Below are 27,975 nucleotides of genomic sequence, written 5' to 3'. Positions count from 1 at the left end.
ATCCTGAACGTGTGCACTGCACTTTAGGATTCTCATTGACATTGCTGATTAGGATTTCCTTGCAGTTTTGTGCCAAATCTGTAAGCAAAAATGAATCATAAAACTCTGCAAAAATTAAACGCGTGCACACAGCCTCAGGTCCCCTTCACACGTCAGTGATTCCGGTACGCATGTTACTGTTTTTATACGTACCAGAATCACAGACATACGTAGAGCCATTACAATCAGTGGGTCTGCGCACTCATCAGTGATTTCTCACTGACTGTTTTTCCGTGCGGCGTACACGCATGTCCCTGTGTTCCACATGGAGACAAGTCCTTTTTTCTCCAACACCACTGATGTCACACGGACCACACAGTGGTGTGATCCGTGTAATACGTACGAGAAAAAACATGTATCTTTGAAATAAAATGATTTTATACTTCCCCCATTCCAGCGATGCTGTCTTCAGCGTGCGTTTTGCCCTCCGTGAGCCGTGTTTATGGCACACGTGTGTTCTCCGTGTGTTATCCGTGATAACACACAGAGAACGGGAACTTTCTACTCACCTGTTCCTGGCTTCGCTGTCCATGGTGCTGATCTTCAGTCTCCGGTCCTGATGACTCCCCCCTGCTGCTGCTTCCGGCCGCAGTGAAGTGAATATGCAATGAGCGGCGGTTGGAAGCAAGTGACAACAGCGGCAGGGACAACAGGGCTGGAGAAGGTGAGTACATTTTTTGTTTTTTTCTCGCAGACACATGTGTTTTCTCCGGTGCGTGTCACACGGAACACATCCGTATGGTCTGTTTGCGTTCCTTGTGATCCATTTGCGTTCCGTGTGACACCCGTGATGCCGGAGAAAAACGGAAATGTCTACGCGTGGAGCACACGGGCACACGTGTATGCTCCACATGTACACACGGTCCATGGTAGAATACGCAAGTGAGTGCAGACCCATTGATTTTAATGGGTCTACGTGTGCCCGTGTCTCCGGTACGTGAGGAAACGTACCAAACACGTACCTTAGACACGGACGTGTGAAGGAGGCCTTAGATAGGAAAAGAATAGAGAAACTTTTTTTTTTTCGTGTACGAGAAAAACTGAGGAAACTCGGACCGAACTCCGACCCAGCTCTGGTAAAGTTCAGATGAAACTCTGACCGAAATCACTGATGAAACTCAGTCAGTTTTTCGGTGACATGGCAGCTGTAATTCAGTAAGATATTATTTTTTGAGGGGTGTAGTGGGTAAATACAATATTTAGTTGTTGATATCATTTACACAGCTACATACAATATATCTCAGTGGACTTGTGCCGTGTCTTATTCTTTCACATATTATTTATAGACACTCAAAAATGGCGGACCCTTCCTTGGTGGATCATATGACCAGACTAAAACTAAAACTTTTGGAAAAGGTAAGGTAACGCATTGAATTTATTGTACTATCAATATCCAGGAGTTTTCATTTTTTTCACATTGGTGCCTCACCTGACAGACCAAGGTGACGCCTGGGCCTCACGATCTGTAGTCAAAGGATGAGTGGAGTGGCTGAAAAATACAGAAGTTCTGCCCGTGTTTCTATTACACTTTTCCTCTGATTTACCACTCCTGGTTTTGGCTACAAATACTGAGGTAAAAACCTCACCAAACACTCGTGTGCACGTGGCCTTATAGTGATTACTATACCACGTGAGCCCTGTAGGCAAACAGTGGCTGCTATTAGGCTTCTGAGCTCTCACTTTTTTTGCTTGTCCGACTTTCTCTGAGGTAAGCAAAACGACAGCAGTCTATGCTAATAGCCTCCACTGACTGGCACAGAGCCCACGTCATATAACAATGTCAGGCAAATCCTGGTTTACCCGAAGATGACATTAATGAAATGGCGCCGGAAAAGTGTATTTTTCTTTTATTTTACAAGGCTAACTACTTCATTTAAAGGGAACCTGTCACCAATTTTTTTGCCCTATAAGCTGCAGCCACCACCAGTGAGCTCTTATATACAGCATGTTAGAATGCTGTATATAAGAGCCCAGACCACTGTGTAGAACATAAAAAACACTTTATAATACTCACCTAAACCGGTCGCTGCGGTGGATGTGGGTCAAATGGGCATCTTTGTCCTCCGGTGCTGGAACTTCCTCTTTTGGCCATCTTCATCCTCCATCTTCTGAAGCCATGGTGCATGACGCCGACACCAAAGGCGCCGGCACCGGAGGACGAAGACGCCCATTTAAGCCACATCCACCGCAGCGACCAGTTTAGGTGAGTATTATAAAGTGTTGTTTTTGTCTGGGCTTTTATACTGTATACAGCATGTTAAAATGTATATAAGAACTTGGTGGTGGTGGTCGCAGCTTATAGGCCGAAAAAGTGGTGACAGGTTCCCTTTAAAAAAAAAATCGCATTCCATTCGGACTAATGTTATTCTATGTGGCAGTTCCAATCTGCAATTTTTTTCTCAGGCCAAATCAGACTGAGGAAAAAAATGCAGCATGGTGTGATTGTCAGAGAGTCTCACATTATTCACACCCATACAAGTCTATGGGTGCATGTGAAACATCGGACTGCACAGAGTGCAGTGCGATATACGCAGAGATGGACAATGGAGAAGAAGGAGAAAATAATCGTCTGCACTTTTGATCCGATCACAGGATCAGATCACAGTGAATGATGCTCGTCTCACGCTCGCAGCAAAGTCTGAGCCAAGTGTCATTAGCAAATCACATCCTAAAGCCTGCTTTACACGTTGCAATTTCGCATACGATATCGTATGCAATTTGCAACGCCCCCATCGTATGTGTGTCACGTTCAATTTGTTGAACGTGCCGCACACACGATTAACCCCCGTCACACATACTTACCTTCCATACGACCTCGATGTGGGCGGCGAACGTCCACTTCCTGGAGTGGGAGGGACGTTCGGCGTCACATCGACGTCACGCGGCAGCCGGCCAATAGAAGCGGAGGGGCGGAGCTGAGCGGGACGTAAACATCCCGCCCACCTCCTTCCTTCCACATTGTGGGCCGGGAGCCGCAGGACGTAGGTAAGATCTGTTCATCGTTCCCGAGATGCCACACACTGCGATGTGCGCTACCCCAGGTACGATGAACAATCTGACGTTCAATTCTAGAGAAAGGTACGATGTGTATGAGATGAACGTTTTAACGTTCAATCGCAATCGCACGTACCTGTCACACACTGCAATGTACCTTACGATGCCGGATGTGCGTCACTTACGACGTGACCCCGCCGACACATTGTAAGATATATTGCAGCGTGTAAAGCAGGCTTAAGTTCTCACATCCAATGCTATACGCTAGCCTGACCCCAGTCTAACAGGTGTGGCCTCTAAATAACTCAACACTCAGCCATTAATGTCTAAATTGCTGGCGAAAAAGTGAGTACACTCCTAAGTGAAAATTGTCAAATTGTGCCCAAAGTGTCAATGTCAATATTTTGTATGGCTAACATTATATTCAAGCACTGTCTAAACTCTCTTAAGCATGGAGTTCACTAGAGCTACACAGGAGTCACTGTTGCTCGCTCTCCTCCCTGCAGGGATGGCCACTCACTCACCGCCGCGGCTGACCTCCACCAAGCTGCACGGCTTTCCCGTCATCCTCCACGTGGGTGTTTCCTGCTTATCTCTCCCGGGACCTGTGCATGCCGCACAGGCCCTCTGGGAGTGCTCCTAGGGCTTAAAGGGTCAGCTCATTCCCTGGAAGTGCCTCAGCCTATCAGTGGGCACTGGGTACTTAAGGCACTCTCCCACTAGGGGAGGTGCCTGATGAACGTAATTAGTTAGTTAGTGGTTTGGTCCCTAGCCAGCTAGTTGTCAGGTCCCCTTGTCCGCTGTGCTTCCCATTACAGCCATTACAGTATACTGTGTCCTTGACTGCCTCCTGGCCCCGTTGGTACCTGGTTGTCAGCTCTTCCTGACCGTTTTACTAGTGACTGTGCCCAACCACCCTGGCCATGCCACCTGCCTTAGCTACTCCGGTGGTCCCAGCATTATGAGTAACTGTGCCCATCTACCGCGGCTGTGCCACCAGCCTCAGCTACTGCAGTGGTCCCAACTTTACAAATGTCTGTGTCCATCCACCCTGGCCTTGCCATCTGCCCCAGCTACTCCGGTGGTCCCAGCTATGCTAGTGACTCTGTCTATCCTCCCTGGCCATGCCTTCTACCTCAGACTTCCTGGTGGTCCTTGCTACACTAGAAATCTGCCTGTTTGCCCCATGTCCGTCCCTGCCCTGGGAGTGGCAGCTGGCGTCTGCCTTGACCTGGATATTTAGTCAAGCCCTTACCACTAAAGGGTAAGCCTGGGTTCCCCCTATGGTCCAGTGGGTCCACTTCTGCTACCCGCTTGATCATCTGCAGCGGTAAGTGTTACACACTGGAATCTTCTTCCATCCTCCATGACATCACAAAGCTGGTGAATGTTAGAGACCTTGCGCTCCTCTACCTTCCATTTGGGGAGACCCCACAAATGCTCAATAAGGTTTCGGTCTGGAGACACTTGGCTAGTCCAGTATCTTTACCCTCTGTTTATTTAGCAAGGCAGTGGTTGTCTTGGAGGTGTGTTTGGAGTCATTATCATGTTGAAATACAGCCCTGCAACCGTTTCAGAAGGGAAGGGGATCATACTCTGCTAGAGTATGTCACAATACATGTTGGCAGTCATGGTTCCCTCAATGAACTATAGCTCCCCACAGCTGGCAGCACTCAAGCAGCCCCAAACAATGACACTCCTATCACCATGCTTGACTGTAGGCAAGACTCACTTGTATTTTACTCCATGCCTGGTTGCCTCCAAAGACACTTGACACTATTTGAACCAAATAAGTTTATCTTGGTCTCATAAGACCACAGGACATGGTTCCAGTAATGCATGTCCTTAGTCTGCTTGCCTTCAGCAAACTGTTTGCAGGGTTTTTTGTGCACCATCTTTAAAAAGAGGCTTCCTTCTGGGATGACGGCCATGCAGACCAATTTGATGCAGTGTGCGGCATATGGTTTGAGAACTGACAGGCTGACCACCCCCAACCCTTTAACCTCTGTAGCAATGCTGGCAGCACTCATACGTCTATTTTCAAAAGACAATCTCTGGATATGATGCTGAGCACTTGCATTCAGCTTCCTTGGTCGGCCATGGCGAGGTCTATTCTGAGTGGGTCCTGTCTTGTTACATCGCTGTACGGTCTCGGCCACCGTGCTGCAGCTTAGTTTCAGGGTGTTGGCAATCTTCTTATAGCCTAGGTCATCTTTATGTAGAGCAACAATTCTTTTTTTCAGATCCTCAGAGAATTCTTTGCCGTGAAGAGCCATGCTGAACTTCCTTTAACTATTATGAGAGAGTGTATGAGTGATAACACCAAATGTAACACACCTGCCCCCAATTCACAACTTAGACCTTGTAACACTAATGAGTCAGATGACACCGGGGAGGGAAAATGGCTAATTGATCACAATTCGGACATTTTCTCTTGGGGGTCTTCTCACTTTTGTTTTCAGTGGTTTAGATGTTAATGGCTGCGTGGTAAGTTATTTAGAGGGCACCAAATTTACACCGTAATACAAGCTGTACACTGACTACTTTACATTGTATCAAAGTTTCATATTTTCAGTGTTGTCCCATGAAAAGATATAATAAAATATTTACAAAAATTTGAGGGGTGTACTCACTTTTGTGATATACTGTACTTAACTTGTTTCATAATTTGAAAGATTGATGCAGCACACTCGAGAAATACTGACACAAATTCTGCTTTATACCAACTAGAAAAAAATGTCATGATGCACAGATTGTTCAAAATGCACAAATACCATCAACCTGTTATCCTAGAAATTCTAGAATATCTATTTAGGTATGGTATTGCATGCTGGACGTAACCTCATTGTACCTCAACCTATACTTTATATATTTGTTAATCAAGATATGTAATAAAACAATCAGAAAACAAATTTGAGTTTTATTTTTTTGTTTCTTGTCATTATAGAGATTAGAAAATGAGCGTGAGATTGCGGATGATTCATCTGATGCCGATCCAGTGACAGCAAGTAAGAATTGAGAGCACATTTCCTTAGCTTCTTTTTCACAGAGGATAGGTTTTATGGCTGCACTATGTGAACTTAAGCCACTGCTGATAGCTTCATACTCTCAGATCAGGAGCTACAGATAGAAAATTCTATTTGGCTGTGTGCGCACGTTGCGTCCTGACCAGTGCGGAAAAGAACGCACCCTCTGGCAGACGTGACGCTGCGTGTTGACAAAAAGAATGCATCCAAAACGCATGTATTTTGAAAGCATTTTTACATGCGTTTTGGATGCATTTTTGTGAGTGCGTTCCCCCGGCAATTCAGCTCTGCTACATGTCTGCTGACAGCAGACACAGAGTCGGGCGATGAGAATGAACTCAGATGAACTGCACCCGATTTCATTGTCATCCTCTGTCTCTGTGTGCTGTCATGAACTCAGATGGACCTCCGAGGTCAGTGCCAGGACACAGGAGTTCGCAGCAGTGATGTCAGAGCTTCACCCAATTTCACTGACATTGCGTGGCTCTCTCTGTGTGTGGCAGCCTGATTTGCGGTCACACGTGAAGGACTCATCTGTGATCGCAAATCCCCTGAGTCCTCCACCCTCCACCTGAGAGCTGTGGCCGCGACTAACCTCAGTGACAGCACAGCTGATCGCGCAGCTCACTTCAGTTGCTGCATGGAGCTCACAGGAGCAATGGTGTTCTACTGCTGCTCCTGTCAGCTTCCGATGTAGCAGAGCTGGAAGCGTCGTGGGACCTTGCGTGGATTACGTCGGACCTGGAGGTGTTTTTGAGGGATTAATAAAGTGGTGAAAGAGGGTGTTTTTTTGTCTTTCATTACAAATAAAGGATTTTTTGGATGTGTGTGTTTATTTTCTTTAACTTACAGGTTAATCATGGAAGGTATCTCGGGGAGACACCTGCCATGATTAACTTAGGACTTAGGCTATGTCCGCACGTTGCTTTTTACCTGCTTTTTACCTGCTTTTTTGCTGCTTTTTCAACTGCAGCGTTTAATGCCAAAATGGTTGTGTTCTGCTTTTCAAGCAAAGTCTATGGGAATTTGGGTTTCTTGTCCGCACTATGCAGTTCAAACTGCAGCCTTTTTGTTGCAGAACTTTGGTCAAAAACTCAGCTTTGCAGTGCAAAACCCAAATGGCAAAAACAATTGACATGTTGCTTCTTCAAACGCAGAGTTTTTGACAAATTTTAAGCAACTAAAACGCTGCGTTTTTAAATGCATCGTGCGCACAAGAAAGCCTTATTTTCCATAGACTTTGCCTGGAAATCAAAACGCATGCAATTTTGCGTTAAAATGCTGCAGCTCAAAATGCTGCGGAAACGTATGAAAAAATGCAACATGCGCACACAGCCTTTATCCAATCAGGAAAACTCTTGGAGTCTTGCATTCCAGCTTTGATTGTAAAAATAATATTTTGAACACGGTTACAGGTCCTCTAAGACATACCGTATTTTTTGGATTATAAGACGCACTTTTCTTCCCAAAAATTTGTGATTAAAAAATATGGCGGTGGTACAGGCTTCAAAGAAATGGCACCTAGAGTTGGCATGTGCGCAGATTGAACTCTCGGCTCAATGTCAAGCCAAGAGCTCACGTGCAAGCGCGCCATCTCCGGCCCATTGATCTTCCAACAGTGGACATAAGGAAAATGGCGCCCAATCCCCTCACTCGGGGACACCGAGCGCCATTTCTTTGAAACTCGCACTGCCGACATTTTGTTATTTTGTTACCTATAATCACCGAGGGTGGCTCCTGCCTCACAGCGCACATAGCATAGCTGAGACCTACTCCACCTCCGCACTTGCCTCCCTGCGACCCCGCTCTACCACTACTGCCGCCCCCCAAAAACTTTTTTTTTTACCATCTTTTTTTTTAATTTGGGGTCTTATAATCTGGTGCGTTTTATACAACGAAAAATACAGTAATTTATTCTTTTCCTACTCCTTGCTGATTGTGTTAGGGACGTGACTCAACCGGTCACTTTTTGGATCTGACCGCTGTTTCAAATCATAATGTCGTGTGTGCACAACGAGAAAGAATAATACTTAATTGAATCAATTATAACACTCTCTCACACGACAGAAGCTGAGGCAAGACTTTATTCCTAAGACCAAACCCCTAGACCAAGAAGTAAAGGGGTGTAAACAAAAGTTTTAGTCCAATCAAGTATCGTAGGGTGGGGCTTCAAGTCACATGGAAATTAGCATATCCTCTTCTTGATTGGCTCAGTTCTGGCTTTTAGGAATTCCTTTGTCCATCAGTCCATGTGCAAACAGGAAGCGGCAGCCATCTTTAAAATTACATGTGCTGGTATATACTGTGTTTAAGGAAAATCACTAAATATGCAATATACACATATACGAATTAGAGAAAAAGGAGCCAGCACGATCTGAAATTGGCATGCATCATATAAAAAGTGAAAATTCACAGATTTATTCCAACTGTACTATAATAAAAAAAAATTAGATTTTTAGCAAATAATTGATCAATTCTTTGAGCCACCCCTGCCAACGTCACGGCGAATCTCAATAGGGGGGTCCTACTCTATATTCTGTATTTCATGTGCCATGCGGCCTCCTAGATAACGTTAAAAGCAGAACCATATACGAATTAGTAAAAAGAAACAAAGACATGCATAGATATGTGTGTTAGTTTACATCTACTAAACTATATACCTGAGTCTATGAAATGGCTGAATTAAGTAATTCTGGTTACTTAATTCTCATCCCCAACAATTGAACCCCCAGACCAATCTGCCACCTATTTTCAAACCTAATGAAAGGCCAATTTGGGATTCACTCTATTGAAAGAAGAGTGGAGGCGTATCTTCATCTTAACACAAAAATAATCTGTTACGAGGCTGTGGCGAGAATCCACGAGTGGACCCACTGGGCCGTACACCAGACTTCCCTGAAGGAGCAACCAGTAGCAAACCCCTATACAGGGACTGTCTGGCACAGCAACAGGGGGCCTAAATGCATGACTGCCAGGAACCAGTGGTGATTGGCTCTTATGGACTGTGTGACGTAGCGACCACCAACGTGGTAAATGGTCGCTATATGTCACAGTGGAGAAGGTATCTGCGATATCTAGACGAAAAAGGTTGCTATGGGACTTGTAGTCCACAAAGGCTTCTTGCTACACATAAGGGTCAGGTTCCCTTTAATAATCCCAAGGTGCTCTGTAGGGCTGAGATTCACAGACCTCCACCTGTGGGTGTGGCTCGAGGGGTTAAAGCAATCCAGTCTCAGAACCTGGGTGGAGTGTGTCTAGGGCAGTCTGGATAGAGACTAGCTCTAGACTTCCAGCGTGTGTGCTGGGAGAGTGAGCGCAGAGCCGAGAACTCTGCAGGGAGCATCCTGTGTGGAGGTTCAGCACAAGACTCAGATATTCAGACTGAGGTGAGTGCAGCCAGACTAGGGCTGTAAGGCCGAACCTCTCCTGGAGGAGACACAGACCCAGTGGTCTGCAGAGGGCCCTGGGGCCAAGAAGGAACCTCAGCTAGAGGTGTCTGCTACCGGGTGCCAGAGAGAGAAGAAAGTGGTTAAAACTCCCACTATGATCTTGTACTAGAGTCTGCTCTGTAAGCTGCAGAACCGGAAGCCTGGAAAAGCTCTGCTCTGTAAGCTGCAGAGCCGGAAGCCTGGAAAAGCTCCAGGCCGGCGTGGAGCGATTATAAGTTTGTGGACCCTCCTGGAACAGCCGAACGGGGCATCGTAAGACCGTCTCCTACGGCAAAGGGTGCCTGTGTGACGGGGACCCGTGTGGACGGTGCATATCCCGGCTGTGTTCCGGGTCCATTTACATGTACAGCGAGGACAATAAAGCTGTTTTGATCGGACTATTTGAGTCACGGCGTCTTTGTGGTCCTGGGGGACCCCCACCCCGCTACATTATGGTGGAGAATGCGGGCATGCAGCCTGGTTGCTAGGGGCAACGGCATAGGACATATTCCTGTGGATACGGACTGCTTGCTGTGGATCGGCGGGTCCACGAAAAATTTTTCAAGCGGTTTGCAGTGGATCGGCGGGTCCACGAAAATTGTCTGCGCACTCAAGCAGCTGGCGGTGGATCGGCGGGTCCACGAACAGGGACAGCGTGCTCCAGCTGCTGGCGGTGAATCAGCGGATCTGCAGGGGCGAGAGACCAGTGACCGGAGGTTCCAGGCCAGCCGGAATTGCGAGGCCCTGCTTGGTGAGCCGTGATACACCACAGGCTGGAGACCCTGGTTGTACGGGCGGTACAACCCGGAAAGCATGGAGGAGCTCCTGAACCAGCTGCTACAGAGTCAGCAGCACCAACAGCATGGGCCAGGAGGTCCAGCGACAGCAGTGGGGGCTGAAAGCCAAAAAGAGGGAATGGTCCCTGCGGACATTGTGGAACAGCAGGAGCTGTCAGAGTGTAGCGATGTCGCAGCCATGAACCAGTTTGAGCGTTCCCTTCGGGGGCCAGTATGGACACTGGGTGCCCAGGGAGATAAGGGCGAACAGTGTGAACTGGGGGCTAAGGACATTGCATGGAAACCCCAAAAGGGGGCGGAGTCCCAAAAAGGGGTGGTTGCCCAAAAGGGGGCGGAGTCCCAAAAAGGGGTGGTTGCCCAAAAGGGGGCGGAGGCCCGGAACGGGGTAGTTACCCAACAGGGGGCGCGACCCCAGAAAGCGGTGGTGATCCACAAGGGGGTGGAGCATTCAAAATCCGAACAGAGGGACTATAGCAAGGGGCAATGGGATTCGCCTTACCTATGTCCTACCTGCGGTATAGGATATCCATCCGATGTGAGGCCACAGAAGTGCTCCGTGGACTTGAATGGGCTAAGTGTGTTTGGTCTGTTAGACCCGGGTAGCCAGTTGACCTTAGTGAGACCCATGTCCGATCTCCATTTTATGGAGGGTAGGAAAATAGAAGGCCGTTGTGTGCATGGGACCACTAAGGAATATCCTCTGGCCAGGATGATGATTTGGTCGGCCAAAGGTGTGGGGCGCCCTGATGTGGGTGTAGCTCCAGATCTGCTATATCCGGTTGTCATAGGACAGGACTTTGAGTTCTTTTGGGACCTCTGGAAGACAGAGGCCGGGACCGATGGCACAGGAATAAGTCGGCTCCCGTCTACGGAAGCCTCTTTTCCGCAAGAGGTTATTCAGATTCCCGGTGGGACGTTGAGGTACACTGAGGAGGAGGTACCTCCACGCAAGGACAGTCCTAAGTTGAGGGTGACCAAAGATAATGGGGGACAAGCCCAACTTAGCGACATGACCGTTAAAGTAACCAATGGTAGTGTGACCGTTGAAAACGGGAGAGCTCTAGACAAGGGGTCTGACCCCTGGTTAAGTGGGGATGTGGTAGTCCAGAACACCAGGGGGAGTGACGTTGACTCCAGAATAGACACTGACGTTACTAAAGTGACAAATGAGTACAGTGACAGACCGATGAGCAAAGAGGGGAAATCCTCCTCCAGTCGCCGAAGGCGCAGAAGGGCGGAGCTAGCTACAACCTCCGAAAATATGGACCAAGTAGAGACAGTGTCCTGTACTTCTGCCCACAGTGCGGATTCCCTTCCAGAAACTGAGTGTGCAGAGAAGATTGAGAAAGGCACGTTGCCGGTAGCAACCACTCATGTGGAGTCGGACAGCAAAGTCCTAGACAGTGTTGGTGAAGTACCAATCCACAAAGGTCCTGGTGAACGGACCAGTAAGCTACCCAGTGTTGAGGGGCTGAATGTTGAAAAGGGTGTCAAGGTTCTAAGAAGAACAGAGTACCGTGCTGAAGGGAGTGACACCCCGGTAGAGGGCGATGCTGTAAATGCCCAAGAGAAGGCAGAGGGTGTCACTGCAGAGACCCAAGAGGAAGTAGGAGGGAATGCAGTGAAGTCCCAAGACACGGCTGATGCGGTAAAAATGGAAAGAGCCTCTGAGGAAGAGGTGAAGATCGGACGTAAGGTCTCATCAGGAGCTGAGAACCTGACTGACTCAGTGGGTAAGACCAAGAATATGGAAGAAGACAAGAGACCTCAGGAACAGTCTAGTGTCCTTGACAGTGAAGGAAGCAAACCAGTCTTCAAGTGCTGGATAGACGTGCCGGAAGACTTAAGAGAAGCCTGTGCCAGTGAGAGGGTGCATGAGAGATTCCAGAAGGCAGTAGGGGCCTGTAAAATGTACTTTGCCGCAGAGACTAATCGGTTGGTGGTATGCTCTTTTAGTGACGTCACAAAGAGGCGAGTGGCCATCCTAAGTGACATGCACCTCCGGTGTCTTCGTACGAAGTGGCTCATCACTGCCAGGAAGGATGCAGACGCCAGACGCTTGGCGCAGCTGACCACAGGGTTTCACGAAAGGGTGGTTGTGAAGACAACTTTGATCAGGCTGGCATTGAGAGCGCTAAGAAATAATATTAAGCAAGCCAGGGAGGTTCCAGGGGTTACAGCGGTACACTTCGAAAAAGACAGCGGAACCTTCCGTATCTATGGAAAGACTGCAGAAGCGGTGAAGACAGCTCGACGGTTATTGGAGTTTGTTGAAGAGAGCATTCAAGTGCCCAAAGAGATGGTCATGAGGCTTATTGGACGACATGGAAGAGCCATGCAGGAGATGGTTGATAAGACCGGCGTGACGAGAGTAAGAATTGATATTCATAATGAAGCCAGGATACCCTGTGAAGTCGGTATGGTTCCCGGTGCCATTGCGGGAACGACAGAGTGTGTTGCAGATATGCGAGTCCTCCTAGAATACCGCCTGGGGTACTTGGATGACTTACAACAGTTGAATTTAGAAAGACAGAGAATTGCGAACCAACTCCGCCAAGTTGGTGTGGGATGGCGACCATATAGGGGCTATGGCCCAGAAGAGAAAGGTAGCCCACCCGATGAACGGGTTACCTCAGAGGGCGAAAGAAAGTCTGTTGATAAAATGAGCCGGGGTCACAGAGGACCCGGATATTTGTCAGGCTATAGTACGGACTCTGAAGGGTCTCCGTCCTGCGAGACACAATCCGAAGGACTGAATGAAAGGAGTGCTGCATCATTAGCCAAAGACGCTGACAAGAAAGTGCGCTATCCAAGACCCAAACGAAGATGCCCGGGTGGAAGAGCCCGAGAGAGATCTGTGAACGGCTCAGGCGGACGTCCTAGTTATGGCATCTCTTCTATCATCTCCCCGCGGAGGCTCCTCGATAGTGAGGGCCCTAGTGGTCAGGTTAGCTCAGGGACTGACAGGACGATGGTGCCACCTAGGGGAGGATCTCCCTCTGGCACAAACCTTGGGCGACAGCCTTGGTGGGATGGGTCTGGCCGGGGACCGTGTCTGAGTAGTGGGTTTCCTGCGCAGGGTTTGGTGACGGACGGTCCGGCGAGACCAGAAGCTCGAGGGTGTCCTGAAGGGCCCTCTTGCCTGTTAGCGCACTGTGGCCCGGTTGCCCTGTCTCCGGGCCCCTGTAGGGTATCGAATGTTCAACCCTACAAGTTTGAACAGAGGGGGGGGATATGTGACGTAGCGACCACCAACGTGGTAAATGGTCGCTATATGTCACAGTGGAGAAGGTATCTGCGATATCTAGACGAAAAAGGTTGCTATGGGACTTGTAGTCCACAAAGGCTTCTTGCTACACATAAGGGTCAGGTTCCCTTTAATAATCCCAAGGTGCTCTGTAGGGCTGAGATTCACAGACCTCCACCTGTGGGTGTGGCTCGAGGGGTTAAAGCAATCCAGTCTCAGAACCTGGGTGGAGTGTGTCTAGGGCAGTCTGGATAGAGACTAGCTCTAGACTTCCAGCGTGTGTGCTGGGAGAGTGAGCGCAGAGCCGAGAACTCTGCAGGGAGCATCCTGTGTGGAGGTTCAGCACAAGACTCAGATATTCAGACTGAGGTGAGTGCAGCCAGACTAGGGCTGTAAGGCCGAACCTCTCCTGGAGGAGACACAGACCCAGTGGTCTGCAGAGGGCCCTGGGGCCAAGAAGGAACCTCAGCTAGAGGTGTCTGCTACCGGGTGCCAGAGAGAGAAGAAAGTGGTTAAAACTCCCACTATGATCTTGTACTAGAGTCTGCTCTGTAAGCTGCAGAACCGGAAGCCTGGAAAAGCTCTGCTCTGTAAGCTGCAGAGCCGGAAGCCTGGAAAAGCTCCAGGCCGGCGTGGAGCGATTATAAGTTTGTGGACCCTCCTGGAACAGCCGAACGGGGCATCGTAAGACCGTCTCCTACGGCAAAGGGTGCCTGTGTGACGGGGACCCGTGTGGACGGTGCATATCCCGGCTGTGTTCCGGGTCCATTTACATGTACAGCGAGGACAATAAAGCTGTTTTGATCGGACTATTTGAGTCACGGCGTCTTTGTGGTCCTGGGGGACCCCCACCCCGCTACAACTGGTATAATCTATTAATGTCCGGTGCTGGCGTACTCGGATTTGGCAGCACGGAGATGGTAACGCTCACTTGGCAGCATGGAGGTGATGGCTCAGACATGACAGCACGGAGGTGGTGGCTCAGACGTGGCAGCACGGACTTGCTGGCTCAGACGTGGCAGCATGCAGGTGGTGGCTCAGACGTGGCAGCACTGAGGTGCTGGCTCAGATGTGGCAGCATGGAGGTGGTGGTAGAGAGCAGACTCTAGGACAAGACACAGATTACGAACACGAGACTGATACTAGGACACAATAGCAGAACAAGACACAGTAGCGCACATGGACCTGAGAGCGAGCAACGTACTAACTAATAGGCAATGTTGCTCAGGTGCCTCCTGTAAGGGGACGCAGTCTTAAATACTTTTCAGGTAACAGGTGACCTCAGGGATCATTTCTGGGTAATAGGATGTCGGTCCTTTAAGAAAGGGGCGGAGCCGCGAGCGCAACCTACGGGCACACACAGAAAAGCTGTGCACGACCTGCAAGCAAGAGGAGGCTGCGGCAGACCCCGGGACAGGAGAGGAGCGAGTGGAGCCACCGGACAAGTGAGAGGAAGGGCACCCCACCGAAGCCTGGGAGTGGAAGCATGTGGGGATACCGCTCTGGGACTGGGCAGGTGAAAGGAAGAGCGCCCCCGCTGGAGTATGGGAGCAGGACCAGGCGCTACATAATATATGTACTTTATTTTTCATAAGGCCTGTTGTAAATTGCTATTTCATTCTAATATGAATGAAGTGATGTTGGTGGAGGGATTCACCTCTACTGTCAATAATTCCTATAATCATTTTTACAAAACCTGGTATTATTTTTGGAATTTAGGTTCTCAACTGGATATCGAGCTCTCAATGGTGAAAATGTCATCTGTAATCATAGGACCTCATGCCTGCACACCTCTCTACTTTCCCTCCTGCCATTTTATTTTTTTCCTGCTCTTTGCAATTGTTTTTCTGTGCTTTTTCCTTGTATTACCTTGATGGTTTTAATACATTACCTCCTGCTCTATAGATAAAATTTGTAGTATCAATAAACTCTATTTCATTTTTCTTTTGTGCTTTTTTTTTCTTATCTCAGCACAATCAGTGCCATATATTTCTATTATTTTTCCTCTCAAAATTCAATAAATAAAGATAAATTAAAAACTATATTTTGCTACATATGAGAGACCTATTTTTCCTACGAGATGTATATGTTTACAGGCTGATTTTTTTGGAAGGGCATCATGTAGATCGCCTGTGGTGCAGGTTTCACTCTAGGGATAAGGAAATATTAAGTGAATGGTAAAAAGGGAGGGAAGAGGGAAACCCTGTGTCTAGGCGAGGGGGAGATGGTGACCCGTGATAAAATCTTCCACTGGCACCTGGCTCCCCTGACCACCCTAGATAGGTTCTGCACCAATGCGTCGTGCAGGATACCTGGCCCTGACTGACCCTGAACTGGGTCCTAGGTAATAAACAGGTGAGATGAGCACTAGTCAACCCCACTAATATCTAAAGAAAACAAACAGGGGAAGCAAATAAACAACTTATCTCCAAGATGACATAGGGAAAGGAACAACAACATACAACGTTTCTCCAGATGATTACAAGCCGACTACTTGCAAGCAGGACCGTATAGAAACTTAACTCTATCACCGGCAACATAGTAAAAGGGAATGCAGGTATATAAAGACACAGAGGGTGAGTGATAATGATTAGCAGCTGAAAGGAAAAGATCTCCTCAGGGTCCTAAAGAGGAAAGAGTAAACCGTAACAGAGAAGACACACAAAACTCAATTCACACTACAGAGGAAAGGATGGAAAATCAAGGAGCAATTTGTGCAGCCAAACACAGCAACCTTCTGCAGCCGGACACTATAGAGTTATCTGTCAATCATGACACACCCGTGACAGCAAGATGTACAACTACTTGATCTTAGAAGAAAATCTAAAACCAAATTATCTAGCATTAGTATGTCTGCACAAAAAACGAGTTTGAATAATGGTCAATAACTGGTGTAAAGTATCTATGGCCTGCCTTATGTGACAGTCATTCTGTGTCTACAAGTTCTCGAGCAATAAATCTGGTACTTCTGTAGCAAGTCAACAAGGATTTATTATATTACAATCATGCTTTTATTTTTAATCAGGGAGCTATGATGGTCAGGAAGATGCTTTACAGTCTGCACTGCGTAGGAGAAAGGATCTGTTGCACAAATTACGAGTAAGTCAATCATATATTTGGAGTATATCACAACATAAACAGTTAAAGGGAGTCTGTCGGCAAAAAAAGAGAGTTCAAACCTAGCACAAACGCAAGTAGCCCCTAGATGTGGCCGAGCAGCTCAGTGCATTTTCCCACCTTATTGTTTACTTATCTCTGTCACCTCTTCTTTGATTGACAACTCTGGCTTTACAGGAGCCAGAGGAGAGCGGAGATAGATGGGGAAACAATAGGGTGCACGGAATTATTTGGTCTTGCAATGATGCACCAAGCACCTGTGCTTGGTTTGAACAGTCATTTTGCTCTAACAGACTCCCATTAATATATTGGTCCATTACAGATATGAATTAATATGACTCTTAACCTTTTATACATAGGAGCAACAACTCCTAGAGGAGATAGCGCGGCCTCATACCTGGGAAGGGACACGCAGGAAAAAAGTAAATGTAGATCTAGTTCCCCCCTTACATGTGTATCACACGGCACCTCCACCAGAGCCTCCGATCCGCTATTATCCTCCACCACCTCCACCTGAACCGCCAAGGATTATCCAGCAACAGGTATGCGCTGAAATATAGGACTGGGGACTCATTTTTTCCACTTTATGTTTTTAAATTAATTGCATTAAAAAGAATTTGACTGTAAAAAGTAGCTTAGTAAAGTGATTTTACGGTTTGCGTCAATAGCACATGGAGATAAACTCACCTGTCTCCGCTCCTGCTGTCCATGGTGCTGAAGTCTCCCATGGTGCTGTGTCCGGGTGCTGTGTCTCTCACCGCTGCAGCTACTTCCGGGTCGGCTGTCCTGTGCATAAATGCATATGCATGAGAATAATTTGCTGGCTTGGAAACAGCAGAGAGCAGCGGCCGGAGACAGCGTTGCTGGAGGTGGGTGAGTTTAAAAAGCTTTTTATTTTCAATGTATGTGCTTTTCTGGTATGTGTTTCACGGATCACACCATAGTGTGGTCCGTGGTACATCAGTGATGCCAGAAAAAAACAGACATATCTCTGTGCGGAAATCACGGACACGCATGTACGCCGCACGGAAACTCGATTAGTGAGAAATCACTGATGTGTGCGCAGACCCATTGATTTTAATGGGTCTGCGTATGTCCGTGATTCTGGTATGTATTAAAACTGTCACATACGTACCAAATTCACTGACATGTGAAAGAGGCTTAGAAAAACATTTTTTTTTTTTAACTCACCCTCGTTGGGTCCAAGGATGAGATTCTGACGCTGAGAATCTGACGGTGTCTGGTATTGTCTGCAGCGCTGACGTCATGTTGACAACATTGCAGCCAATCAATCAGTGAGCTTAGTGGCTCTGTCGAAGTTGACATCACAAGCTGCTTAGCTCACTAATTGGCTGCAGCGCTGTGTACCAGATGTCAGGTCTGTAGACAATAACAGACACTGTCAACAGTGGTGGAGACTCAGCACTGGACCTGAGGAGGTTGAGTAAAACACTGGTTTTAAAACAAACTGCAGCCTGTGGACAGGGATTTTCCGAAACTGGAAAACCCCTTAAACTGACAGATCTGTTTGCAGGCCAATGATTTCCACACATCCATAGACTTGAATGGGTGCACACCGTCCGATTTCCACTGCTACTAGCAGCATGCTACCAAATATAAATTTTATATAACGATTATATGTAGGATAACGAATTACTCTGCTACTAGCAGCACTTTTTAATGAACGGTATCTAAAGAGCAAAGTGAAAGATTTACAAAAACAAATAGACACGTCACATCCTAATGGCTTCTCTTGTGGTCAAAATACTACTTTGAACATAGTCCGAGAATAAGAAAATAGAATAAAGAAGGACACAAAGCAGGAATAGAAATGCTGCAATGATTGCCCCTCGAAGATTCCTCTCCCAAGCTGTCCTTTGTAGATCCAAGGTGGTACATCTTCCAAAGGGTAGACATTTTGAATTGATTTTAAGGTTTTAGGTTATGTGCACATGAATGCTAAATGCAAAAATGCTAAATGGAGTTATATAATAATAATAGTTTTATTCATTGATATAGCGCTATTAATTCCACAGCGCTTTATATACATTGGCAACACTGTCCCCACTGGGGCTCACAATCTAGAGTCCCTATCTGTATGTCTTTGGAGTGTGGGAGGAAACCCACACAAACACGGGGAGAACATACAAACTCCTTGCAGATGGTGTCCTTGGTGGGATTTGAACCTAGGATCCCAGCGCTGCAAGACTGCAGTGCTAACCACTGAGCCACCGTGCCGCCCATATGCAGTCTTCAGTCTTTTCGACCATCTGTTAACCACTTCAGGTTTTGAAAACTGTGAAATGGCTAACAGTAATGACCGGTCCATATTGTTTTTATATATAGTAAAAAAAAATGCTCCAAAAGCAAAACTGCCACAAGAACTACCAAAAAGACACTTTAAGATAAAACGAAGAATGAAGCATTTTTTGGTTTCAAAAAGTGAATATGTGGGTATGTCGGCATCTAAGAGACATGTACACATACTCTATAGGCCCCGTTACACGCAGCGACGTCGCTAATGAGATATCGCTGGGGTTAGGGAATTTGTGACGCACATCCGGCCTCGTTAGCGACGTTGTTGCGTGTGACACCTATGAGCGACTACTAACGATCAGAAATACTCACCTAATCGTTGACATGTCGTTCATTTTCAAAAATCGTTGATGGTGCTGGACGTAGGTTGTTTATTGTTCCTGAGGCAGCACACATCGCTACGTGAGACACCCCAGGAACAACGAACAACACCTTACCTGCGTCCTCCGGCAACGAGATGGGCGTGTCTTTCTTTCGGCTGCTCTCCGCCCCTCCGCTTCTATTGGACGGCTGCCATGTGATGTCGCTGTGATGCCGCACGAACCACCCCCTTAGAAAGGAGGCGGTTCGCCGGCCACAGCGACATCGCTAGGCAGGTAAGTATGTGTGATGGGGACTAACGATATTGTGTGCCACGGGCAGCGATTTGCCCGTGATGCACAACCGACGGGGGTGGGTGCGATTGGCAGCGACATCGCTAGCGATATCGCTGCGTGTAAAGTGGCCTATACTCTTAGCATCACAGGTATAGCAGTGGTACAATATTTTACAAGGCTGTTATTTGGGGGAACAATCTTGATTCTACGCCAGTTATAGCCCTGACTCTAACATGTAGCACTTTATAAAGTCTTTTATGTCATTTTCAGTTACCCCAGCAGCCAGCGACTATAATTCAGCAGCTACCTCCACAGCAACCACTGATCACTCAGATTCCTCCTCCACAAGCCTACCAGCCGCCACGCTCCGGGAGCATTAAAGAAGGTAGTTAACTGGATTTACAACTTAATCCTTCCTGATGGGGGCCAATATTTTTTTTACTTTGTTCTTCCTCTTCCTTCATCTTCCATAAACTACAACTTTTCTTTTTTTTGGTCTTTTGAGAAAGCCACATAAGAGCTTGTTTTGTATTCTTCTTATGAATGAGTTAGATCTCTTTATGACACCATTCACATTAACATATAATTTACTGAAAACAGGAAAAAAATCCAAGTATAGGGAAATGGTGTAAAAAGTGCATATCTGCCCCTTTTTTTTGTTGGCGTCATGGCTTTTAGTGTGCCTTAAACATGACCCGGCAAAATGATTCTCCAGGTTCGTATAAATGCAACGTTACCAAATATTTTTATTACTATTTTAGTTGTTGAAAAACAAACAGAAAGTTGTGAAAAAAAATATTTTTTGTCGGCATTTTCTGAGACCCATAACTCTTTCATTTGGCTGTTGTACCTCCTTTGAAAATAAGTGTCATAATGTATATATTGGGGTTATCCACTACTTGGGATACTTTATTAGAAGCAGGGATAGTGTGATGTAACAACCTTATGTCAACCCGGGAGAGTGAGTGCCGACACTGCTGGAACGGTGACGACACTGGAAATTAGTATGTGTTATTTAACTGATCAAGAATTGGATGTCCAAGAAGAGGAGATCCCCATAACTCCAATCTCCTCATGCTTAGCCTGATTGACAAGTTCCTCAGTGTCCCTCCTTCCTGCTGCTACTAAACTTTCACAGTGCTCAGTACAGGCTGCAGCTGTCAATTTAGCTGGGTTGGTGAAAATTTAGCACACTTGGACTCTTGAGTTCTCTCACTCTTTAAAGCACTCCCATCAAAGTTTTCATTATCTTAATATATTAAAATCATCATATTACGGTATATGGCATTGTGTACTTACAACTGCTCATTTTGCCTTTCCATCCAGTAAATTCTTCTCTTTTCTCTGTACTATGTCGAAACAGGAAGTCTCTATTCCCTACAAGAATCATCCCCCTCTTCAACTCTTGACCCAGCTGCTCCCTCCTCTCCTTAGGGACTTTTGCAGGGATGTATAGAGATGAGTGGACCCGTGGAAGTCAGACAAACTTTAAACTAAGCTTGGGAGCTGGACTTGACCTGAACCCCAATGGAATTAACTAATTGAGCAGATCGGGTCTCCACCCACATTCAGCCAGCCGTAGACAGATCACTTCTGGAAGCGCGTGGGCAGGGTTTTTCCTTTTTTTTGGTGGTACATACTACATCTGATCATGCTATTTTTACCCCAGTGCGAGCCGTTCAAACACTGCAAGCAACTTGCACTGTGCTGTGCACCGAGCATACCCGAGCACAGCGATGTTCGTGGAAGTGGTGTTTGTACGTGAAGCACCAGAAGTAGAACTCCATTTTCTAATAAAACTCCGAACACCAAACCTTGGGTACGGGCATCTTTAGCGATAGCTCATACAGGGTAATGAGACTTCCTGTTTCTGTTTCTACATAGAGCTTAGAAGGATTCGACTACTCTGTTATTAATCATGTGATGTCATAGACCTAATTAAAAACAGAAGAATTAACTGGGTAACAAAGGCAAAATGAGCAATTGTAATTACACTACACAGTGCTGTAAATATGATAATTGCAATATATTAAGAGGATAAAAACTTTGCTGGATTATACAGACATTTAAAAATGGATTTTCAAAGTAAGCACACCAGTTTTATCAGGTCTAAGAAATATATTTAATAATGTATGCAGTTTGAATTGTAAAATCTGTTGACTGAATTGCTTTAAACCAATATTTAAACTACCCAATCTTACTTCTGGCTAGTTGTATATGTCCAGAATGGCCTTTTAGTTTGAATCTCCTTCTTCTTACAGATATGGTAGAAATGATGCTCATGCAGAATGCCCAGATGCACCAGATCATTATGCAGAACATGATGCTAAAAGCACTGCCCCCTATGGCCTTGTCACAAACTGCTGGGAATGCACCGCCAGCGCTACCTCAGACACAAGTACGTTTTGCCCTACCCATGTTACAATGTAGAAGTTTGTGTCTTATCTCGTACAATGTTTAACTAAACAAGGGTTTGTTGCAGGTGCAGGAGTTTTATTATTTTGGAAATCAGCTGATCCACAAGAAAAGTTGTTTCTGGCCATTCAGTTTCCATTCAGTGGCCTCTGAAGGGCATATATCATTACTTACTGACTACAAAACAATAACAGATGATAAATCTATTTGTGAATTTCTAATTCCTTGTTTTCGATTAAAGTGACCCTGTCAGGGGCAATATGCAGCCAGAACCAAGAGCAGTTGTGGGTCCATATTGCTAATCCCTTTCTAATCGTCCCTGTATACACTAGCATAGATAAAGAGAGCTTTACAAAAAGTATTTCTAAAGATTCTTTATGATATGCTAATGAGCGCAGGGAGTAGTCACAAGGGTGTTGGTTCCTGCGCTCATTCCGTCCTTTTAGCATGTTAGTGCACCCACAGGGGCGTGCTAACATGCTATTCAATGTCCCCAGCGTCATCAGTGGTGACGCACGTACCTGTGCCCATTATGAGCACATCAGACGCCGGACACTGCACATGATCAGAATACCCGACACTTCCGGTCGTGCACACTAGACCTCTCTGAAGCTGGGACGCGTACACCAGCTTCAAAGTGCACATGTCCGGAAGTGCGGGGCGTTCAGATCATGCACACTGACCCAAAACTGGGTTTTGAAGTGGTGATAACAGACACAGGTACATGCGTCATGGCTGATGACGCTGGGCAATGGGTATTGAACAGCATGTTAGTACGCTCCTGTGGGCGTGCTAACATGCTAAGAGGGCGCAATAAGTGCAGAAACTAACGCCCTTGCAACTAGTCCCTGGCCTCATTAGCATATCATAAAGGATATTTAGAAATACTTTTTCTAAAGATTTCTTTATCTATGCTAGTGTATACAGGGACAGTTAGGCAGGGATTAGCAATATACCCACAGAACTGCTCGTGGCTCTGGGCGCATATTGCACCTGACAGGTTCCCTTTAAACGGATCTCCCACTTGGACATAAGATTGTAGCCACTTTATTTTGGCAGTTTTGACTTCTTTGTCTCTATTCGGCCATGTAGTGGTCTGGATATCATAAGCAATCATTCAATACATGGTCGGATTGACTTTGCCAGAGTGAAACCCCCTATTTATAAAGCCTATATGACATCCATATACCTTAATTATGCATTTATCCAGTTAGTAAAACCTCTTCTATAATGATTCCATAACAACCTGTTAAATAATAGAATATTTACACATTAATCAGATCAGATCCGTTTTTCCCCCCATAGACTTTCATTAGCGCCGGATTGTGCCGGATGGCCTTACATTTCATCCGGTTTTTGCCGAATCCAGCAAAATTTGCTTGTCCGGCAGCCGGATGAAATGTTAAAGGGAACGTTTTTGTGTCCGGCAAAAACAAAACGGATCCGGCGCCGTATGGCATGTTTTATAATGGAAGCCTATGGACGCTGGATCCGGCGTAATGCGGCAAAAAACGGATCCGGACGCCGGATCCGTTTTTTTTAACTGAGCATGCTCAGTATCACACCAGATCTGTCAAAAAACTGAAGGAACTGATGGAAAAAACTGATGAAACTGATCCGGTTTTTCGCCGGATCCGTCAAATCAGTTTTTTCGCCGGATTGTGCCTGATGCCAAAAAGCTGATGTGTGAAAGCAGCCTTAGGCTACTTTCACACATCCGGCTGTAGCAGTGCGGCACAATCCGGCGCTCTGCTGAAGAAACGAAAACTTTTTTTTTGCCACTGGTTTCGTTTTTTCCAGGATTGGCGCCGCATTGTGCCGCATGGGCTTGCATTCCGTCCGTTTTTTGCCGCATGCGGCAGATTTAGCCGATGCGGCGGCCGGATGGAACGTTCCCTGGCACGTTTTTTGCTCCGGCAAAAAAAACGCCTCGCGCTGCATACGGCCGCTGCGGCGCATTTTTCAATGCATGCCTATGGATGCCGGATGCGGACGGATGCGGTTTTTGCTCTGTAGCATGCCGCAACCGGAAAAAAACGGATGGGCCGCATGTAAAAACGTATGCAAAGGATGCGGTGTTTTCGCCAAATCCGTTGCATAGGTTTCACAGCCGGATTGAGCCGCAGTGCTCAAACCGGATGTGTGAAAGTAGCCTTACTGGTCTGCTTGTTGTCATTTTGATACAATCACTGTTTTCTCTGCTGCAGATCTACTAGTTCTCTGAATGCTGAGCTCTGTGTGACCCCGCCCACACCACTGATTGGCAGATTTCTATGTACACTGTACATTACAGAGAGCTGCTAATCAGTGGTGAGGGCTGGGTTATACAAAGTATGTGGACTAGGAGGCACAAGACACCTAGTCGAGTAGTGATAATCTCCTGCTGAGAAAACACTGATTTATTGAGACAGCAACACAGCCTAGTAAGTGATACATCACTGGAATCAGAATCTCAGCCTCTTCATCATGCTGCTCTCAGATTACATAGCAAACAAAAGCTGACAGATTCTAATTAAATATTCTGTATGTAATATTGTATAACTCAGTTTACAGTACCGTTCAGTGCCTCTTTACCAGTTCTGCATGATTTTAGGATCTTCATATTGGAAACCCGGTCATGCTGAAAGCTGAGAAGATCCGTCCATCATCGGTGCACCATCACCATCACTATACACCGCCAGGTCTTCCGCAAGCTGCCCCTGCAATGCAGCCGGCAATTGGATATCCTATGTGGCCTCAAATGATGCCTTCAAACACCATGGGGCAAGCGGGAGGATTTCCTCAGGCCGTGCACCATGTGACTGGTCCCACTACCACGCTTCCCGCAATGCACATGTAAGTCAACTGCACAACATTCCCTGATGACAACCCCAGTGGTGTATGTTACTGGATGAATCCGTGCCACTTCTTGGAAACCAATTGTGTTCTTCCTTATTTTGTCCTCTGATAATGTTTCCCATTTTAAGCGCAGTAATGGATGGAATGTCACCCAGAGTCCCGAGCGCACTATAAGACCATGAACTAAGCAGGGTAAGTATCAACGATTATTCTCTAAAAGATTCATGGATTATTATACTATATATTTACCTTTTACACATAAAATAAAATGTTATTTCAGTTTTATATTAGCTTAAAAGGAATCCATCCCCATCTGAGAGCAGCATAATGTAGAGACAGAGACCCTGATTCTAGTGGTGTCACTTAATGAGCTGTTTTCTATCATTTTGATAAAATCAATGTTTTCTCTGCTGCAGATCCAGCGGTTATACAGGGCTCATGAATATGCTGGACTACCTACAGCACGCCAAGTAGTCCTGTAATGATAATCTACTGCTGATTAAACAGTGATTTTATCAAAACTACACTAAGTAGCCCAGTAAGTTACACATTGCTGGAATCAGCCTATGTTATGCTTCTCTCAGATTAGGTGGCAACAATCTGGTGACAGATTCCCTTTAGGCTAGTTTCACACTTGCGCTATTTTGACGCAAACGGAATCCGTCACTAATGTAGTACAGTTCATTTATTTACAGTGGAAGCGCGTTACTATGGCACGTGTGTGTGTCATGCAGTACCCGCTTGTGTCCACATGGTGTCGCGCTTCCACTGTAAATAAATGAACTGTACTACATTAGTGACGGATTCCGTTTGTGTCAAAATAGCGCAAGTGTGAAACTAGCCTTAACTACAAATCAGCCTACAAGTGCAGGGAAATCATGCAGGCTCGCCACCTGAGCCCGCATTAAAGGGACAGACGTAACCTATGACATACCGGTGCGCATGACATGACATGCACACATAGGACAGTTTGTCTGAAGAAGGGGGTAGATCACAAGGATGGAACTGCATGACAACAATTCATCATGTATACTCGCAGCAAGACGTGCTAAGATAAGAAGCGCAGGTAAGAAAGGTTTATTACAAAAGTGCATTGCTTAAGAGTTGGGATATATGAAAGTAGGTGGAGAACTCCTTCTGTACAAATCTTGAAACAAAAAGAATATTCAAGATTCACAAACGCCTATAAAAACAATAATCTTTCTCCTCCTCCAGGATTACTATTACTGAATGATGATGTGTTACGTGTATAGAAACGTTTTATCTATTGCAGCTTTTAATCATTGTCTTTTTTTCCTCAATAATACTTTCTTTCAGAATTTCCCTTGTTCAGCCAGAAAACACATTTTGATTGATCACGGATCAGTTCATGTGCGGAGCGTGGACCACAGCTTTATTCTCATGTAAAGTACCATCTGCCAGGAGAATATTCAGCGATAGCTGCTGCTCCTCATTAGATGCCTCCGTAATGTGCTGAAATGTAACACAGGCCAAACCACTGTATAGAGATGCAACAAATCGTTTTATGTGTATTACATATTTTATTAAAATGTAAAAAGTAGATTTCTATGTTTTGACTTATAAAAAAACAATAAAGAAAAAAAAACCAAGATTGGAAAATTCAGAATTGTGAACTGAGAAAGAAGGTTGGTAAGATTTGCAACTTGGCCACATTAAACTGAATGGAGTAGGAAACACGTGCACAACCATGGTCAATGATTAATCCCCCCTGAGGTCTTCATCATGGTTTGATGTGCATATACCTGGTAACAGTAAAGCCAATGGACATTTCATATGTTTACTGTTATTATATACAAGAAGGTGGCCCGATTCTATTGTATCGGGTAGTCTAGAATGTGTATGCAGGTTAGCAGATTGAATAATAAAGTAATGAATGGACTGGATGGGTTAGGTTTCATTTAGTATTCTTATTGTTTATTGGTTTTAAAATGACAAACAGAAGGAACAGTTGTAATAGATGAGTCTAATGTTTAATGATGTCCATGGCTTGTAATGAAAGAAAGCCATGAACAGCGTAAAGTTAAGGAAAAATATGCTGTGATGTGGCCCAGTGCTGGTATGTGCCCCCATCGTGGTGCAGCCACCATCCTGACATGTGCCCCCATCCTGCGGGGTAATGTGGGCAGAGTGCGGGGGGGGTGGAGCCAAGCGGGGCCATGTAGCTGAGGACGTCAGTGCCAGGGACTGCATGGCTGTGGATAGGTGACTATCCAGGTGTGTGTGTGTGTTCAGTGTATACATGCGGAGGGCGGAGTGCGGGGGGGCAGAGCCGAGAGCGGGGTAATGTGTGCGGGGGGCGGAGTGAGGGGGGGGATGAAGCCGAGCGAGGCCATGGCACTGAGGACGTCAGTGCTGGGGACTGCATGGCTGGGGACAGGTGACTATTTGTGTGTGTGTGTTCAGTGTATACATGCGGAGGGCAGAGTGCGGGGGTGGGGTGAAGCCGAGTGGGACAACGTGTGCAGGGGGCAGAGGCGAGCAGTGGGTATGTGTCGGCTGGGTTGCCGGTGTGGGCTCCTGGGGGATACAGCACTCCCCGAGGAGTCAGGGCTCCGTGTGGGTGCGGGGAAAAGTGTCAGGCGTTGTCCTGTCGGCCCGTAGTTCGGGCTGTTCAGTTAGCTGAGCCGTTGGTCGCAGGCTCTTTAGCGCGCGGTGTGGTGACGGTTGTCACTGTAATGTCACTGTAATGACGTCATTTTGGAGCAAGACCGACACACAGACAGAATAAGGCAATTATATATATAGATACTGTATACACATGAATCCATGAAGAGAACACCCATTGACCATTGTGCACGATTTTGCAACTCCGCTCCATTTAGTTCAATGGGGCTAAGTTGCAAAACCAGACAGAAACCATGGTCAGGGGTGGCCCTGTTTCTGAAAGAAATTTGAGTTTGCATGAAAACACTATCACAATATCAACAATTCAAACTCACAGTGTTAATTAAAGGGGTGGTCTACTAGTTCTTAAATATTGCAGTACCCCATGTAAAATGAAACCTTATGCTCATCCTCAGCATTGGCACTGTTCTAGCGAGGTTGGTGCCAGGTCTCATTATGCTACTTGGGCGCTCTTGTATTTCAGTGGTTGCTTATTGGCTGCTTCATTCACACTTTTCTATCAGAAATTCACTTGGG

The 27,975-nt window shown here is 46.3% G+C and overlaps 2 protein-coding genes across 3 annotated transcripts in view; one reads left to right on the top strand and one right to left on the bottom strand.

The window, feature by feature from the left end:
* PCNT (pericentrin) overlaps positions 1 to 27,975 on the bottom strand; it is a 432,670-nt gene that overhangs the window by 344,602 nt on the left and 60,093 nt on the right. The window lies entirely within an intron of this gene.
* Positions 1,330 to 26,369, top strand: C7H21orf58 (chromosome 7 C21orf58 homolog). Of its 2 annotated transcripts, none has more exons than XM_075318924.1 (9): positions 1,330 to 1,395; positions 5,981 to 6,041; positions 16,557 to 16,630; positions 17,008 to 17,190; positions 19,831 to 19,945; positions 21,822 to 21,958; positions 24,569 to 24,810; positions 24,947 to 25,005; positions 26,131 to 26,369. In XM_075318924.1, exons 1-8 carry the CDS (start codon positions 1,336 to 1,338, stop codon positions 24,993 to 24,995), a joined length of 921 nt encoding a protein of 306 aa, XP_075175039.1. In that variant the 5' UTR covers positions 1,330 to 1,335; the 3' UTR covers positions 24,996 to 25,005; positions 26,131 to 26,369. The 2 variants fall into 2 exon arrangements, with proteins under 2 accessions (XP_075175039.1, XP_075175040.1); XM_075318925.1 differs by having other exon boundaries at positions 24,942 to 25,005.

The sequence above is a fragment of the Anomaloglossus baeobatrachus genome, chromosome 7 (assembly GCF_048569485.1).
Source record: "Anomaloglossus baeobatrachus isolate aAnoBae1 chromosome 7, aAnoBae1.hap1, whole genome shotgun sequence".
Classification (NCBI taxonomy): Eukaryota; Metazoa; Chordata; class Amphibia; order Anura; family Aromobatidae; genus Anomaloglossus; species Anomaloglossus baeobatrachus.
This window is presented reverse-complemented; position numbering and strand designations above follow the sequence as displayed.

Excerpts from the sequence above, each read along its gene's own strand:
- C7H21orf58 (XM_075318924.1), top strand. The coding sequence starts at position 1,336 with ATGGCGGACCCTTCCTTGGTGGATCATATGACCAGACTAAAACTAAAA. Across the intron at positions 1,396-5,980 it reads AACTAAAACTTTTGGAAAAG|AGATTAGAAAATGAGCGTGA; the intron begins GTAAGGTAACGC and ends TTGTCATTATAG. Across the intron at positions 17,191-19,830 it reads CAAGGATTATCCAGCAACAG|TTACCCCAGCAGCCAGCGAC; the intron begins GTATGCGCTGAA and ends TGTCATTTTCAG.